At 44.3% G+C, this 19,303-nt stretch overlaps 1 protein-coding gene across 1 annotated transcript in view; it reads left to right on the forward strand.

Annotated features, from left to right (window-relative positions):
• The window catches only part of LOC135758115 (SUN domain-containing ossification factor-like), a 43,142-nt gene that overhangs the window by 21,452 nt on the left and 2,387 nt on the right, over window positions 1-19,303 (forward strand). Inside the window, exons 16-21 of the mRNA XM_065272966.2 lie at window positions 3,992-5,152; window positions 5,375-5,462; window positions 16,220-16,324; window positions 16,741-16,877; window positions 17,188-17,273; window positions 18,294-18,343. Coding sequence (XP_065129038.1) covers window positions 3,992-5,152; window positions 5,375-5,462; window positions 16,220-16,324; window positions 16,741-16,877; window positions 17,188-17,273; window positions 18,294-18,343 — 1,627 coding nt within the window. The remainder of the gene's footprint in view (window positions 1-3,991; window positions 5,153-5,374; window positions 5,463-16,219; window positions 16,325-16,740; window positions 16,878-17,187; window positions 17,274-18,293; window positions 18,344-19,303) is intronic.

Below are 19,303 nucleotides of genomic sequence, written 5' to 3' on the forward strand. Positions count from 1 at the left end.
GCAAAAATCACGGTTCGGTGCGTACCCCGGTTTTGAGGCCACGGTTCGGTTCATTTTCGGTACAGTAAGGGAAAAATGCAAACATTAAACTGCAGGTTGTTTACTATAAACTTTTTTACAATTTGTTTACACTTTTTTAAACAATTTTTATTAAATATAATATATAAAATATATATAAAATGAAAAAATAATAAATAAAATACTACTGCAAAGTTCTTTTTTACATTATTTTATAACAGTAGGTAATTCTTTTCTTAACCTTCTCTTAAACTTTTTCTACTTAAACCTTGCACAAATTCAATTCCTGAATACATTTATGAACTATTAGCCTACATTTTTGCCACCAAAAATTTTCTGTTTTGATTTATTTTGGATTGTTTAACTCAGTATTGAATTGGCTATGTACCATCTCTGTATAAAAATAATATTACTGCTCTGTGTAACTGCATAGCAAGCAACATGATGATATACTTATTATACACTCATTTTGAGATTAGTGAGTTGCATACCATGCCATCTTTGATCTTTTGCACGTTTCTCCTAATCTTTGCTTGTGTCGTCAATGTAAGCTGTGACTTTACTAACGAACCCCTCCGCAGCTGAGTAACAGCTGAGTAAGCCCGGGTTACAGCTCTTCTCTGTCCTGACCAGCTGATCGCATTGTGACAATGATATGATTGACGTGAGGTGCAGATGAAAAATCTGATCACGCATTCCATTATTCTCGCTGTCACAGAAAGTGCGTCTCATGATTGCGTAGCAACGAAAGACGTGCATCCTCTCACGCACTTTTGAAAGAACAAAACAGCGCGTTGACAGGCGTTTAACATGCGCTTTTAGACACGACACATAAACGTTTACATCAATAATCAAACAAATATACAACTAAGTAAATACAAATCTTTCTGCGGGCCGAATGATGTTATATGTTTGACAGAAGACTTGCGCAGAACACGGAGACTTCTGCCATTTAATATGTTCGTGTGGAAACCCACGTATTATGTTCCGCACAGGCGCACATAAAAGATTGCATTCGTGCCGAAAGCCCTGAACCAAAACGATCCGATACGAATACACATACCGTTACACCCCTAGTGTTCACAGTCAGGAGGACCCATTTCTGCTCCAGATTTGTGCTGAGGAGCCGAGAGTGCCGTAGGTTTAGTTCACTCGACGTCATGTCAGTGTAGTAACATTAGGGGTATCTATATGAAAAGTGTCAATAGTGTCATTAAGTAAAGCAGATGAAATACAAGCAAGCTACCAAGTGCCTCGCAGCGACCCCTTTGCCCTGTCATGACCTTTCAGGTTGAAGAGTAAGATGCCTCCCTGCCCACACGGAGGGAACAGACACTTACCAATAACAGCCTTAGGCATTCCCTCTTCCTCTAGCATGGAACAAGATGGGACGCATTCTTTCCCACCTGGAGGGAGACAACATCCTACACAAAAGGGAGGTCCTTGTTGTGGCAAATACACAAAACCTGGTTAGTTAAAAGACTTCATACAGGATTACAGAAAGGAAAATTACTTGGAATGGAGCACTTAGGTACATGGGAATGCTGAAAAAGGGACAAGAGTACCAGGCCTAATGGCATAACTCTTTCACCAAGTTTGCCATAATAAGTGCTAGAAAAGTGTCCAATGTTTCCTCTAGAGGGAACTTAGTTGGACACACATATCCACTCAGAGAGGGGTAAGGTGCAAATACTAGCTATACACCCAGAATTATACTTAATTACCCTGTAAAACTTGAAACAAAACCAGTTCCAGGCAAAGATTATAACACCTCACAAAGATAGCGGGTGTAGTCCAAGCTGCTGCTCTATATATGTCTACTTATAAGGCACTGTATGTTAATAACGATTAGGAAGCAAAACCTCTAGTGGGGTGCGACAGCATATCTTGTGACTGGTGCACCAACCAAAATAATGGCATCCTCATTCCAGTGGGCTAGCCTTTGGTTGAGGTCCAAGTCCACCCAGTGGCAATTTATTTGAACCCAACTTTAAAACCGAATGTAAACTGATAGTCTGCAGGCCACACGCACCAATCAGGCAGAAAATAATCCTGGTGGCCTCGTAACCATTTGGCTCGCTGCACCATTTATTTGAAATTTGTTATTTGATGATGGCACAGAGATAACAGCTTACATTGTGTATTTAAAATTGTTTGACAGGTCTGGCTCAGTGAAAATTAACCTACCGCTAGCCACACAATGTCGCAGTGGCTCAGTGGTTTATGTAGGTTGTCTACAAACCGGAAGGTTGGTGGTTCAATCCCCGGCTCCACCGGACCAAGTGTCGAGGTGTCCTTGAGCAAGACGCCTAATCCCAGCTGCTCCCGACGAGCTGGATGGCGCCTTGCATGGCTGACACCGCCATCGGTGTATGAATGTGTGAGTGAATGGGTGAATGTGAGGCAACTTGTAAAGCGCTTTGGATGGCCATATGTCTGTTAAAAGCGCTATATAAATGCAGTCCATTTACCATTTTACCAAGTGCTGTTGGAAAACAGAGGAGGGGTTGTAAAAGGACATCTACGCACACACACAAGATAGTTTGGGTCTTCTCTGGTCCGTTTGCCAAAAACACATTCATTTTAAATTACCCCTGACCCAAGCCGGCTAATATTATACCAGAGCCGTGTCAGAGACACCCGTGAAACTTTTACTGTACCTTCACACTAGGCTTGTTGCGATAGTCGGTGAAACGGTGATTACCGGTGCTTCAGCCTCTCACCGGTTAGATCACTTGCCCACCGCGACACCGTCTTTCACCGTCGTTTTGATATTTTCTTGTAATTAAATAATTTAGTTTGGTTAGAGAGAGCAAACACTTACAACTGAATGTGTCTGCTGGCTGAATCCAGCGGAGCTGAACGCGCATCATCACAGAGCAGCGGCTGCGGGTGTCAGATTTCCTTTATTCCTGTCAGACTGCGGCGAGCAGACGATGGCAGAAGACGCGTGCTTACTCGTTTTTGTTATAAGATACATATATGATGTTTAATATAGGCGAGATCGTTTTGTTGTTGTGTTTTTCATTAAGAAGAATAATAAACCCATCATTCAAGCAGCGCTTTATGGAGGAATAGCCGGTTGCTCTGCTTGGGACTGGCCGGTTTCTCTCAGAAGTACCTGCGCAAATTGACTCAAGCACTTAAACCAGCTGTTGCACTCACATTTGCACGCAAATTCATACGCGATTTAACGCAGCGTACGCAAGCGCTGGATTTAAACAACAGTTGCATCTAATTCAAAAGTGAAAGTTAAATGGCACTTCTGTGCATTTATAAGCCCCTCCCACCCGGTGAAACCGGTATAACCGGGTTTGTCAAGCGCTGATTAACCGGTGGGAAAATTCTGTCACCGCAACAACCCTACTTCACACCGCCGCAGACTTGAGCTTTCAAAGTTACTGGAAGTCATTTGTTTACAATGGAAGCTGGCTTCTCTCAGCTGCAAGGAGCATCAAATCCATCGGCATTGCGTTTTGGGCGTCTTGAGGTCCAGAGCGTCAATCAGAAATTTGAAAGAAGCTCAACTTTATGGAAATGAGCTATGACGCGGTTCAGCGGCAAGGAGTGGTTCAGCGGCTTCTTTGGAAGCTCAAGTCTGCGGTGTTGTGAACGTACAGTTAGTCCCTAACCCACACAGGTCTCTGGTAAAACCTCGGGTTTGCGGATTTAAGTGGACCTGTGAAGACCTCTACTCTGAGGAACCTAACAATCCTCAGGATTCCCATTCAATGTAACTTGATAAGCAGCTTTATAACTATGTAATAGCTATGTAACTTTGTGTGGAGTTGATCATGTGTTATAAATCATTTAAAATTCTTAAAAGTTATTGGCACAAATATGGAAGTGTATAAAAAAGGCGTTATGCCATTATAATGCATTATAAATCCAGGCTTCATAGAAATTGTTACCAACTATTTGTCATGACTTTTCTATATACTTTTCTTGTTTTTCTATTACTTCTTTGATTCAGATCAGAGACTGTGGTGGTCAGTGGACTTCTGAATGAGACTACAGTAACAACCGGCATTCCTGGAGAGACTGGAGCTCATAAGATTGAGTCCACATTCACAGGATTACTCTCAGAAGATCCCACTGCTCAAACTCATGCTAAGGATCTTCATATCCACCCTGACTTACAGCAGATCGTCACTCTGCTGCCAGATGATGATGGTGATGATGAATCAGATGGATCCTTGGATGAAAATCTGAAGCGATTGAAAACAAATCAGCTGAAGTGTCATGTGAATGTCTCTCTAAGCTCTTTCTCACTTCAGGAATATCTTCTAAAGCGCTGCTCTTCTCAATCAATCAATCAGAAGAAGAAAATGAAACCCGTCTCATGTTCACAGGCCTCTACACTATTACCACAAACAAAACACTTTATTTCAACTACAACCATGCCATTTGCAATACAACCCACCACAATTGCCAATGAACAAATGTCTTCAGAAGTTTCGCTTACTTATACTGAAACACCACCTGTTGCAGAAATGTTTGAGTCGAGTCTCGAATCGGGATCTCTTGAACCTAGTCTGACATCAAACTTTCTAAAACCATCTGCTGAATCCTTTAAAGTAACACATCCCATTGAACTTGAATGCCTGTCTTTCAGCGATTGCCTTCAATTGAAGATCCCTCAGGAGAGGTCCAGTGAGAAACCCCTTAAAACCAGCCTATCACATTTAACACTCAGCACTGCTGAGAAGAGCCGGAGCGATCACCAGATCACGCAGCAATCCAACCTCAAAATTTCAACTCGTACAGTTTCTTCAAACACTGTGGATCCATCACAACTGGCTTCTTCGTCTCCTCTTGTGGATCATCCAATGCCTAAACCGACCAAAGATGAGACGGTCGCAGATGTTTTATTGACACCTACCCAACCCATTCTTCCTATAGATGGCTCACTTGGATCACCTGAATCAAAAAGTAAGGATGTATTCGATGATACCATGCTGGAGACTAAAGGCATTACTTCTGAGATTGATTCAGAAATGCACAACTCCTCTGATGTACCAATGCATGGCTCCAGTCAGAAAGAGTCAGTGTTTATGAGACTTAACAATCGCATTAAAGTCCTGGAGATGAACATGTCACTGAGCGGAAGATACTTAGAACAGCTGAGTCAAAGGTGAGTCGTACTGCTCATAAACTACACTAATCATTGACACTGGAATGGGAACAGCATGACAATGCAAAGATGACCTGCTTATTCATTGAAATGCGTTTGTTCAGGGAATCTGTGATCATAAACTTAACTTCCCCGTTTATACAGTATTTGTTATGATGGTCACACTGACTTGAAGCATTGACATTATCAGTGGTACATCTGTAAACTGTATCATCTGTTCAGGTACAGGAAGCAGGTGGATGAGATGCAGAAGGCTTTTAACCAAACAGTCATAAAGCTTCAGAATACGTCAAGAATGGCAGAGGAGCAGGTTAGAGAAAAACAAACATTCTTTCAAACCTCCTTTGATTTTGAGTTTCAATCATCAGAATTGAATCAATGGCAAAATAGTGTTGGTTTCACTGGATTCATTTTAAGTGTGACACCTGCATGAGCTCTAGACTAGATTTGGTCCATATATATAGGAGGGTTTCTCAACCTTTAGGGGTGGGGGATAAACCGGTTGGTATGATAAACTGGTAGAAATGTGTTAATTGAAACACAAACAACTTGGCTATTGTGGCGCGCTGTTACCGTGTGAGAGGACCCACAAACCGCCCATCCGCTGCTCATTTAACTTTATTGACATTAAATTAGGGATGTGCATTCATGTAATTTTTTCATTTCGATTAATCCATAGGTCTGAAGAACGAGTACTCCATTAACTGGGGGCGGGGCAATCAAAGGGGCTGTTTACACTTGGTATTAAGATGTGTTTTCATCGATCGGATCACAAGTGAACGAGAGAGACACATTACGTTTACACCTGGTATTTAAATCCGTCTCTTTTGTCCACTTTCGATCGCTTCTGTCCTGAATACTGTGAGTGGGTGGTCTGTGGAGACTATGGGCGAGTCTCTCTGCTGTCATTCAAACGCGAGCGGTAGTAATTATGAGTTTATATGGACGCAAACTAATATTATGTCGGAGTCCGCTGCTTGTTTAGCAAGTATACATGCTGCAAAGTGTTTTGTACGTTTAAATGTTGGAGCTTTCTCTGAATTTTCAGCACAATTGATGAAATAGGATCGCGCAACTTTCACGCTTTCAAAACGAAACTACGGAGAACACCCGCAGTAGTTTTATCAATGAAAGGCTAAAAAGAGAGCTGTTCACCGTATTTTCACGCCAGAAGTAAAAAAAAGACGTAAAACTTGTGTTTAATACCTCAGATTAGATAAATGGGCGGAGAGAAGGCGGTCGCGGGTGGCTGTTCGAACACATTCAACCACATTTGCGTTCCGCAACTCCAAAGCGATCCGATCGAAAGTGGTTTCGGCTACCTCTGAATGTGGTTGAAAGTGGTCGAAAGTGGACGAGCTCAAAACGTTTTGAACACCGTTTACACCTGGCATTAACGTCGTCCACTTGTGAAAACGCATGTTAATGCCAAGTGTAAACAGCCTCAAAAGGGCGTCATGGTGAAAATGAAAATATCTTTATTAAAAACACTCAAATAAAACGTCTCGGTTACGGATGTAACCCTCGTTCCCTGAAGGAGGGAACGGAGACGTCACGTCGTGACCGACGAATTGGGAACTCGCTTAGAGAGACCAATCTGCTTCGTATACTACTAAAACGCCAATGAACTTGGCATTGAGATATTTGCATAATGCTGGCGCCGCCCCGCCAGGTGCCTTTATAAGCAGCAGGTGCAAATAGGGAAATTAGCTTCTTTTCGCTGAGAAAGCCGGGAAAATGAGACCGGCCGATAAACAGCAGGTGGCAGCACCTGTGGCGACGGGACGTGACGTCTCCGTTCCCTCCTTCAGGGAACGAGGGTTACATCCGTAACCGAGACGTTCCCTTTCAGTCGGTCACTACGACGTCACGTCGTGACCGACGAATTGGGAATCCCTACCAAAACGCCACTAGGGGCTGACCTCTTCCAGTGTCTGCGTAAAGCCCTCCGGTTCCACTTAAGGAGGAGGAGATAGGTTTTAAGGCAGAAGGCCGGGCACTAGATGTTCCTTTAACCCCACAGAAGTGCCAGCGACCGGGAAGCGCCCTACCTGAGCGGGATAGGAACGCTGCGGAAGCCACCGCCCGTCTTAAGGGCTAATGGTGGGCGAAGTCAACCGTAGTTGAGGAATAAAGACAGCCGTGGCTGTGTAAGCAAAGCAGTGCTCTGCTAAGGGAAACGTGGGCTGGTAGGATTAACCCCACGGAAAAATACTCACAAAGGAACCCGGTGGGACACAATGTGGAGCCCGAGCCAGACACGTAGGTTCGCGAGGATACAGCTAGTGAAAGGCTGACAGCCAATGCTCCGCAACAAAGGCTGCCAAGGCAGCGGAGGAAGAACAATTCAAACCATTAGGCATTTTTGTTCTGAAGGCCTTCCATACTGACACAGTTATGAAGCATCAGTTGGAGGCTGCAAGCCGACCTGCGAGACTGCTCTCCGTGCTCCCCCTGATGAGGAAAGAACACGAGAGGATACAGGCTCGATACGAACACTGTAAAATCTAGTGAACGTATTAGGTGTCGCCCAACCAGCAGCTCTACAGATGTCTGTTAGCGAGGAACCACGAGCTAAAGCCCAAGATGAGGCAACACTCCGTGTGGAGTGCGCTCTCAATTTAAAGGGGCAAGGAATACCCTGAAGATTATAAGCCAGGGCGATAGTAACAACTATCCAATGAGACATCCTCTGCTTAGTGACAGCTTTCCCTTTCTGCTGGCCACCATAACAAACAAAGAGCTGGTCTGAGGTCCTGAGGCTTTGCGTGCGATCCACGTAGAGTCGCAGTGCGCGTACGGGGCACAACAAAGCCATGGTTGGGTCTGCGTCCTCCGGGGGCAGCGCTTGCAAGCTCACCACCTTATCTCTGAAGGGAGTGGTGGGAACTTTGGGCACGTAGCCTGGTCTGGGTCTCAGTGAGACAGCAGGACCAAACTAAAAGCACGAATCGTCAACAGAGAATGCATGTAAATCCCCTACTCTCTTCATGGAGGCCAATGCTATCAGGGTCAGAGTTTTCATTGATAAAAACATCAGACTCGTAGACTGCAAAGGCTCAAAAGGGAGACCTGAAGGCTTCAGCACCATGGACAGGTCTCAGGAGGAAAGAGGGAGGGCGCGAGGGGTTTAGCCTGCGAGCGCCTCTTAAAATGAAATAATTAAATCATGCCGGCCAACTGATCTGTCGTTGATAAGAGAGTGATGAGCAGAAATAGCGATATCAACTTTAATGGCGGAGGGACAGCCTACCATCTAACCTATGTTAAAGATATAAAAGCACAATGTTAATGGGCATTCTCTGGGGTCCTCGCGTTGCGAAGAGCACCGGGTGACGAAAAAGGTTTCTTTAAGCGCGTAAGCCCGTCTTGTGGACGGTGCTCGAACCGCGTCGATGGTGTTAGATACCGCTTGCGATAAATCACCTAAACCTTGCGCGCGCTCAACGACCATACATGGAAATCCCACAGGTCGGGGCGCGGGTGCCATAATGTGCCCCTTCCTAAAGAAAGAAAGTCTTTCCTCAGGGGAAATCGTCAGGGAGGGGCTGTCGCTAGGAGCATTAACTCTGAAAACCAATCCAGTACGGGGCGACTAATAAAAGGCTCTCCTCGTCCTGCCTGACTTTGCACAGTGTCTGCGCAATAAAGCTCACTGGAAGGAATGCGTATTTACGCACCCCCCGCGGCCAGCTGTGTGCCAACGCATCCACGCCGAGGCTGCCCTCGGTTAGTGAATAAAATAGGCGACAGTGGGTATCGTCCGGCGACGCAAACAGATCTATCTACGCACAACCGAACTTCTTCCAAATTAGCTGGACCGTCTGGAGGTGGAGTCGCCATTCGCCGGGGGCGCAGCTCGGGAAGCGCGTCTGCCGCTGTATTGAGCGAACCCGGGATGTAAATGGCACGAAGGGACCTCAGATGCTTCTGACTCCAAAGGAGGAGATGACGAGCGAGATGCGACAGGTGACGAGAGCGCAAAACCGCCTTAACGGTAAATAACGCAACAGTCGCAATGTTATTGGTGTCGGCTAATACATCCTTCCCTCGCATCTCCATAGCGGAGCGTACAAGTCCCAGATATACAGCGCACCGCTCGCGGCAGTTGGGGTGCTATGCACACCCCTGAGACTGCAAGCCCGTCATACGTGGCTGATCATCCCGTGCTGAGGGCATTGCAATATACAGAATGCCAGGAGACCCCTCAGGGGCATATCTTCTATCGGAAATGCCGGGTCTACCACAGGGAAAAATTTAAATGACACGCAGGTGCAATGTTTACACGGTGTATGTCGGTGTGCCACGCTCTCCTCGAGACTCGATCGTAAGCCAATGCTGAAGCGGTCTCATATGAAGCAGCTCGGGCGGCGTCACAACCGCAGCATGCTGTCATATGTCCAGGAGCTTCTGAAATTGTTTCAGAGGGACCGCGTACTTCCCTCGAATTAAACCGAGGCAAGTCAGAACTGACTGGTTGCACGCTCTTGTTAAACACGTCAATTAGTCGACCGAGTCTTATTTCCATACTGAGAAAAAGGATCCTCTGCACGGGGCAAAGTTGCTCTTTCCCAGTCGACCTGAAGACTTAAACGAGCGAGATGCCAAAGCATTAACTCTCTGTGTTCGCGCACGTCTGCCAAGAACGGGCTATTATAAGTCGACGTAGAAAAAAGCAGAATGCGAACAACGCTCTCTCTCTGACATTTTAATGCCGTGACTAGCACATGGAGACACGGAGAGAGAGAGACAGCTCGAATGGTGTACTTCGTATTAATATGCCCACCCCACGACGCAGAGCGAAAAACGGTCTAAAGCGAGGGGAGATGGACACATAAAGTACACGTCTACAGGTCTAAGGCTGCAAACCGATCTGAATATTGAAATACGAGCCTCGGCGTTATCATCCAAAAAGAACACCTTCGTAGAGCCGGTGCGTAAATCAAATCGATCGTAACCCGCCGCGTATTTTGGGTACTATGAGATAAAGGCTGGAAAAACCCTATCATCATCATCTCGGTAAGAGGGACCGGCTCGAACATCCTTCGCCAACAGGATATCGACTTTTGCACGCAGTACATGTGCATCGGACGCTTTCACTACAGTGAAACGAAAGCCCGAAATTTTGGGGTGTGCCGGATTCGTAACCGAGGCGGATCGTGCGTAAAACCCAACGAAACGGGCTGGGAACTGAAGCCAAGCACCCAGGCACCGTACGAGGAGAAATAACGACACTACCGAAGTACCCGCGGTGGGGCAGCGAAGCGAGACAGGTGGGACTGCCGGTGCGTCTGCTGTGACAGCATAAACATCTACAGTATGTGTGTGTGACACTGACCTGAGCCCGCTGAGGGTGACGGTCGTCTGGTCTCCTCTGCGGAGAGCGCAGACTCCGATAAGGGTGCTGGTGGTCCGGTCTCCTCAGCGGAGAGCTCGGACTCCTCAGGTCACCCGCTGGCGATAGAGGAGAGGTAGGGTGAGCTGGTGTGTGCCCGCTCACGGCTCTCTCGATCCTCTGGAGACCTGGAGAGGGAAGAGGAATGCACTCTATGTGTGGTTAGTGGGTACCGGCTAAACAGCCGGTGGAACATATGCAAACCAAGGATTTTCCACCCGACCCTCTATCGGGGGAAGGAGCTCCATCTCCTGAAGAGTGATCCTCTGCCAATCCGGGTCGCCCTTCACTGGCCACTTAAACTCCCGATTTTCACGGGAAGCGGCTAAGCGGGCGGGGCGAGCTGCTGACGACCGGTTCCCCTGCGCTGCCGAGATGGGGTCCGAGGAGGGGAACGGAGGTGGTCGCCGCAGGACGCCGACGGCGAGAGGCAGACTGAGGAGCCGGCGTGGTGGACCAAGGGCAGCTCTGTTCCGCCGGGGCATGACCTAGGAGATCGCCTCAGTCTGTGCAGCGGAGCTGTACGACTCCCCTGGCTCGCCGAAGAGGCCGGTCTGTGAGACAGGAGCATTCAAGTTGTTCTCGTCTGCGTCCGTCATGTCAGCCAGACACAGCCAAAGGTGGCGATCTTGAACCACTGAGGTGGACATCGCACGACTGAAGGTCGCGGCCTCCCTGGTAAATCCTTTGTGAGCCTGCAGCAACGTTATTACGTGCAGGGCTGAAGCCGCCTCTCCGGCATGCCTGATGGGCAGCGTCCGTAACCGGACGACTGTCTACAAACACGGGAGGGAAGGGTTGGGTGGTCCCTCCAGGAACGCATCCCGCTCCACTGAAGGGGTCCCCGCCCTCAGCGGCTCCGTTGGTGAGGGAGGTGAGGGGTGAAAGCTGAACGGCCGGACGGCCGCAAATCACGTCAGCTCTTCGTGCCGTCGGGGAAGAAAGGCACAGGAGGAGAGGACCGAGAGGCCCGAGCAGCTCCGAAGTACCAATCATGTGGGCGGGACGGTTCGGGCGGAGAGGGGTTAACCTTTCCAACTCTACCGTCTCCGCCGCTCGCGGGCACGGCCGCCATCTCCGGAACGACTCTGCCTCGGAGGAAAAATGGACACCCCTCTGATGCTGCAGAAGTGACGGGACCAGAAGGAGGTCCAATGGATTCGGCAGACATCGTAGAACACGACTCTGCAGTCTCCACCGGAGCCTCAACCGGCTGAGGATGAGAAGGCCGGTAGGTGGAGGACGCATCCTCCGTCCTACTCAGCGTAGTGACGCGAAGGGCGCCCTGCGAGCGCTTGACAGCCGCACCATGGCGGCGTCAGCACTGCAAAGGCGCGGACAGCGTTCCCGTAGAAACGACAGTCGTCTCCGCAATCCAAGAGGGTTATGCTCTCACAGAGAGAACAGAAACCCTCCACGAACGCAGCCCCGGAGTGCTCGATGCCTGAGCACGAAGACAGCGCTCGTGACCGTCACTGGAACCCTTATACTTCTCGCATCCAAGATCGCACGGGCGAAAAGCTATCCTGAAAAGGACGCTGATCCCCGCATATACGAGAGAGTGGCTGCCTTTAACAAGGCACAAAGCTCTCTCGTATCACTCTTTTAGGGAAATTCACTCAGATGCTTAGTTGATGAGCGCACAGGAAGGCAACGCACACACTAAACTCAAAACAATAAACAGATGTAGAGCCGTGGAATAAGCGAAGCGTCCGCTGTGATACTGCTAGTTCAACCAACTTCAGCAATCAAATCCCAACAGAGTAAAGTAGCTTCTCAGTAGCAGATAAAGCCGGCTTTCGAAGCGAAAAAGCTAATTTCCCTATTTGCACCTGCTGCTTATAAAGGCACCTGGCGGGGCGGCGCCAGCATTATGCAAATATCTCAATGCCAAGTTCATTGGCGTTTTAGTAGTATACGAAGCAGATTGGTCTCTCTAAGCGAGTTCCCAATTCGTCGGTCACGACGTGACGTCGTAGTGACCGACTGAAAGGGAACTTAATTTCGAAGAAACTATGACAGAACAATGAACACATACTAGATTTTTTATGAATTAAATGTTTATAACAGAAACCTATAACGGGAAAAGCTGCGTGATGAAGTGAAACTGAAGGGTTAATAAACACAAACCGAAGCGCTTTCTATATGACGCACTCTGCATAATATTAAGCCTTTATACAACATAAATGTACAACGTCCATCTATCTGCATAAAATGCAAGACTTCAACTAAGTTTTTAACTAAGTTATCTAAAAAATAAAGGAAGTTTAACTCCCTTTGTGGATGTGCATCATAAACAGCACACTTTTAAACACGTCCAGTCAAAGTACAAGCTTCATAACATTAAGCAGCTTAAAGTCTTTGGCTATCATTTTAACGTTTAGCTGTGTTGTCCTCTTACCTCAGTCAAGATGTAGGGCTCTATCTTGCACCCAGCGCAATTGACTTTGTCCGTGACGCATGTATCATTCGTATTTTGCCCCGGCGCACAGCGGGTTTTTCCCGTCACAGAAGCACGTCGGCAAACTAGGGAATGAACTTGCGCTCCCTGGGTGGTTCAAAGCAAAAAAAGAGGCGTGTTCGGGCGCAAACCATCCCTGATGCTATTTTGCAGTTTCAAAAAACAATTGCGCCACTGACCAGAAAAAAAAAGTTTAAAGTCAGTGGCGCGTTGCGCGTTGTTCATTATGCTATTTTAAGGGCGCATGCTTGACCATAATGTATAGGGTGCACAACGCGCATACACTTTGCTTATCTAATCTACACAGATGCAACAGTTATTTTTGCAAATCATAAATTGTTACACTTAAAAATATTAATACACGAGATAAGGGGAATCATAGTGGTGAGCATTGTGGTGATAGTTTTTATTTATTCTCATGCAAATAACGATTAAAATATTTTCATAACTTTGTTGTGTGGCTGTATTACGTTTATTTTATGTAAATAATAATTAAAATGTTTTCATAAGAAACCTTAATGTATATGAACTTGATTTGTAAGTGTACTTTGGGGTTGGACCTTGCGTTTCTTGGGTCCGATTTCAAAGCCCCCAAACCCTTTCAGCGGTGAGGGTGGACGCAGCGATGTCCTCTGCTGGCGTCAAGTCCTGAGGCAGATCCACCTCCCGTTACACGGCGTGCCCGATTTATGCTGGCAAGCGTGGGATTCCCCCGTACAAGGACGTCGGTCTCCTCGGCTGTGAACCGCTCCTGGCGTGCGCCTGGTAAATCCGTCATAATAATAGCAACCCGCCATGGAACTTGCGCCCTTGCGTTTAAAGGGAATGTTGGCTAGCGTTCTGATTGGTTTATTTGACGTTACGCCCAAACCACACCTATGAATAATGAACCTACTTCAGACCAACCCCTTATTGATTTGCGCCCGGCGCAAGAGTTATTTCTCACGCTGGGAAAATAGCAACAGCGCCCAAGATCCGCCCACAAACTCACTTGCGCGTTGCGCTTCGCACTTGCGTTTCAGATCGTTAAAATAGGGCCCGTAATGTTAATGCTCGTATGGCTCTCTGGTATCTCTTGACATTTGATGATGTTTAAATATGAGATGATAACCCATTGAACTTTTGAAGGCGCTGTACATTTTGCACCTGACTGACTGTATTTCCGAAAATCACGGCATCCTTTTAAACCATAGTGCCTCAGTGATGTGAGTTGTGGCCGGCTTCACGGGATCGGCGGGCTGGCGCGCATTTCCCGGATCGGCGGGTTGCTGCGGTGCGGTCGTGCGGAATTATCTGTTTGTTTTTGAATCATGCATGGTAACATTACTGATGTCATATGTCGGTCTGCGTAGCTCGACACGACGTCAAACACACATCTCCTGCCCCAGTCTTTACTACCACATGCGCTTGTAACGGTAACCAGACATCCAAATGCCGCCATATCCACAATAAATAAATAAATAAACCCTCATGATCATCGTTTTCATGATTGATCATTGATGCCACGTTCGAGTACTCGAGCAATCGAGTACTCGTGCCCATCCCTACATTAAATACACATATCCCTGCTTCAAAATCACTTTTCTTCCTATATATATATATATATATATAGAGAGAGAGAGAGAGAGAGAGAGAGAGAGAGAGAGAGAGAGAGAGAGAAAGAGGTTTTTATATGAGTTTTGTTTGTTTATTGTCTTCTTTATTTTGGCTTGTAGAATTGTTTGTGATATTTATATTGATAACGAGAATAATGAAAATTCTACGGCATTTTAATAACATAAAAACCTCATTAAAAGAAAAAGACAACTCTACTGTGATCAAGTGTGCCGCACAAGCCCTGATAAGTAAAGACCAAATCGATCGCCCCCCAGTGACTGGTCCCAGTAAAGGTCATAAACCTCACCTCCCCATGTTATTTAATGGGACTTGAGACCAACTAAACAATTTAATTACACTTCAAATATCTTTTTTCTGAAGCTGGTTTCTGTCATTTACTGTAGTTTTTATCACACTGATGTAAATTCAAGTGTTTGTTTTTAAAATAAGTTTCTTTTTAGTTAGTTATTTAACTCTTTCACCGCCAGCATTTTTAAAAAAAGTTGCCAGCCAGCGCCAGCGTTTTTCATGATTTTCACCAAAGTTTAATGCCTTCCAGAAAATGTTCTTCTTTAAATATATAAACATACAATATACCAAATGAAAGAACAGACCCTCTGCTTTCAAACAAAAAAAACCGTTTCATCCTACCTTTAGTGGTTCTTTTGCAATCAGCTTTTGAATATGGGTAGGTTTTTGCAAAAACACCATATTTTGAGCAATAAGCAGAGATAATTCAATTTTTATGACGGATTTTTCATAGAGATCAGATTCAGAGCGATCTTTAAAACAGACACGGACATGCAGCAGCTTGCCATAGGGCAATACTTCCGGTTTTAAAAAGTTGCGGAAGGGCGCCACCTGGTGGATAATAGCGGTATTGCGGAAAGACGGAAAATCTCGTCATTGGCGGGGAAGCGTTTTCTCTTAATTGACGAGATATCTCGTCAATGGCGGGGAAAGAGTTAATACTATACAAACGGTAGTGTCACATCATGATTGACAGCTGTGATATGCGCATTCTGAGAGGGCGGGGCCTTGATTTCACGGCTTTACTTCCTACTCACTACTGCGCAGGACTGGTCCCGAAATCACTACCGCGCAGACTCAAGACCCAAGATGTCAGCGCCGTATCGGCACACTGGCGGCTTCACTTTTCACCAATGCAAGAGAGCGTCGTCGATCTTTTTTTACAGTCTATGACTGTGCAAGATTTCGGTCATATCACACCCCCACCCCTATTTGTCTTTGAATATATTGTTTTATTTTAAAGAGATTTTAAAAATATTATTCTCCTACCTAAGGGTTAATGTCGTTCAACTAAAATAATAAAAATAGGTCATAGTTTCCTCAACCTTGAGTTAATCTGTGACCTGCAGTTGAGCTCTTTGGAAGTAAAACAACGCGTAATGAATGACTAATGTTTGTCTTTACATCTACAGCTGTCGGGTATCTCCTGAAGTGCACGAAAGCTTCTTTAAAAAAAAGCTTCTTTATTTCTTGTGAAGTTCTTTGAAAGCTTGATAAAACAAAGAAAATATAAGGGCAATTGAAACAGTGTTTCGATGTTATGAGTAAAGGAGTATTTAGATTTTTAATCTGATGTGTATTTTAGGACCAGAAGCAGACCGACTCTATAGAGATGTTACAGATCCAGCTGGAGAACGTGACTCGACTTCTTTTCAGTTTATCTGTCAGTGTGAGTCAGCTACAGAAAGAGGTAAATAAACAACATTATACGGATATATGGCTAAATCTAAATGATTCATGCCATTATTATACTATTATTGCGTTCATGCTAGACTTTCAGCAAGCTGCACATATGGGATATAACAACACACGCTAAGATATTGTGTTTCTATCCATACATTATTTATGTTATTGTTATTTTTAAAGCTGTATTGAACAAAAATGGGATTGTGTGATGCTATTATTTGTTTTATATATAGTTACATAGTGACAACTGTGATTGATCTTCTGTTGGTCTTGACGTAATATGAATTTGTTTTTTAATATATTGGAAGTGAAAAACGTGTTCCATGAGCTTGCATTTCCAGTCTCCATCATAGAAATCAATGGGATAAAGTGTGAACTGATGACTGATGATGTCTACTGATTGATGTGATTTTTTTTTAGGTTTCTGAAAGGCAGAGCTACATTGTGCTGTGTCTGGTTCTGTGTGTTGTCCTTGGCTTGCTGATTTGTTGTAACCACCATCAGATATTGTGTGATGCTCCTTTAGCCGACTCGGACACATCTTCTTACCCTGAGAGGTAAAGATGAATCAACACAGCTCATGTGAAAACATCAGACAGGAGATAAAGTTATAATGAAATGAGCAAATGTTTATGAAATTACACTGATCTGCTATTTTAGATATCTAAATTAACATCATTTAGTTTGATTTATAAGCGTCTTTACTATCTTTTTGACTAGACTTTTGTCATTGTGGGGACATTTGGAGCACACAGTGTATAAAACAAACACACTTGATGCACATAAAGCTGAAGTTCGGTGGAGAGAGATTGTTTGTTTGTTTGTTTGTTTGATGCTGCCTGTTACAAACATGTTGTTGTTTTGCAGAGATCTGGTGGATTGTTATAGGGATGTATTTGTAAGACGAAGAGCCTCTGATCCACTTTCACAATCATCATTTCAGATTAAAGCAGGTGAAAGCAGTCTTTTAAATCACAGTTTTTCTGCAATGCGTTACATGTATTTCTTTTCATATGAAAGCACATACAGTTGTCTTCTGTAATAGGCGGTTTTCTGTCACATTGAAAACATAAAATGTTCATAGTTTTGCCAACAGAGTCTTAATTAAAATCAAACAAACCCAGATAAAATTCAGCTTTGAACAGAAATAAGATGCTAAACTTTTAGGAATTGCATTGCAGTTTTTTATTCCCCATTAACCCTCATATTCACTTGGATAAACCATAAAGAAAAGCATTTAGCTTTTTTTCATATTCTTTTAACTCTTTCACCGCCAGCGTTTAAAAAAAGTTGCCAGCCAGCGCCAGCGTTTTTCATGATTTTCACAAAAGTTTAATGTCTTCCAGAAAATGTTCTTCTTCAAATATATAAACATACAATATACCAAATGAAAGAACAGACCCTCTGCTTTAAAAAAAAAAAAACATTTCATCCTACCTTCAGTAGTTCTTTTGTAATCAGCTTTTGAATATGGGTAGGTTTCTGCAAAAACATTATTGTGACGGACTTTTCATAGAGATCCCATTCAGAGCGATCTTTAAAACAGACACGGACATGCAGCAGCTTGCCATAGGGCAATACTTCCGGGTTTAAAAAGTTAGTGGATAATAGCGGTATTGCGGAAAGACGGAAAATCTCGTCATTGGCGGGGAAGCGTTTTCTCTTGATTGACGAGATATCTCGTCAATGGCGGGGAAAGAGTTAAGAATCCTTTATAGACAATGACTGAAAACCCATGGACATCACCAAAGACTGGGTTTACTACTTTGTGATACTGTGCAGGACTTTATTGTTGCTGTCTTTAGTAGTTGTTTGTTTGTTTGCGTGTCTCTCACACTGGAATTCTGGAATTATTCAAATTCATATGGACCTAAAATTATTGCACAAACCTATTGAAATCTGGATTTCAATTGAAAATATATTCATGTGAGATCATATCATTACGTCCCTGACTGTTGTTGTTGTTTCTGCAGGTGCTGAAGAAATGAACGATCCTGAACAGTGTCTACATTCTCCACAAAAGGTATGAAGTTTATGATGCTTTACTGTAACACTCACAGCCTAAAATTAACACTCGCCAAGCACCAAATGTGAACAAATATCACTGTCACTGGTGAGTATATAAAACTCCAGTTGGTCGGTGACATTTGTATTAATTCTAGACACAGCGCTTACACGTGTTGTCGACTTCACACAGCGCCGCACTGACCAATCAGTGATGGTGAGGATGAGTGACCGCAAGGCAGATATCAACCTAGCTAGCATGAATTTACAATGAACAATATCTTTTATAAAAGCATTTATTCATCTTTATTAATGTTAGTTGATATAAGTGTTAGGGGACCATTGTCTATGTTTGAAGTTGAAAATATTTAGGTTAATGTTAATTACCATGTACTAAGAAGTGTTATTTATTGTCACTTTAGGTTAACTAATGTAGCTAACTTATGTTCTCCCCCGGTGAGACACGAATGCAAAGATCGTCAAAACGTGTATATAGCCCATCATGTCAAAATATGAATATCACATCATGTGCATCACACGTCGTTAAAAAATTATGCCTGCTGCAGATGCTTTGAAGGGGTTTATGATAAAAGAGACGCTCGAGTGACTAGATACTCTCGAAAACAAAAAATCCACTGCCCAGTGCAAAAATCATCAGCATGCAAAATAAAAAAGTTAACCTCCTTTTAACAAATTTAAGTGGATTAAACATGATAAAATTACATTGAATTTACTCAATAATGTGTTTTTTTAGAATTACTTGAATTATTATAATCTTAACAACAAAAATGAGTATACGCCAAACATTTTTACATTATTTTAACTCAAAATTTATTAAAGTTATGGCATGAATGTCACAATAAAATATTTGTATTGGTAAAAAAAGGTGACATTTTTTCCATTAAAAATAAACTTAATTAAACATTTTGCATTACAAAAATCAAGTGTGTATTTACACACAATTACACATTAAGCATAA

The sequence above is a fragment of the Paramisgurnus dabryanus genome, chromosome 6, assembly GCF_030506205.2.
Source record: "Paramisgurnus dabryanus chromosome 6, PD_genome_1.1, whole genome shotgun sequence".
NCBI classification, from domain to species: Eukaryota; Metazoa; Chordata; class Actinopteri; order Cypriniformes; family Cobitidae; genus Paramisgurnus; species Paramisgurnus dabryanus.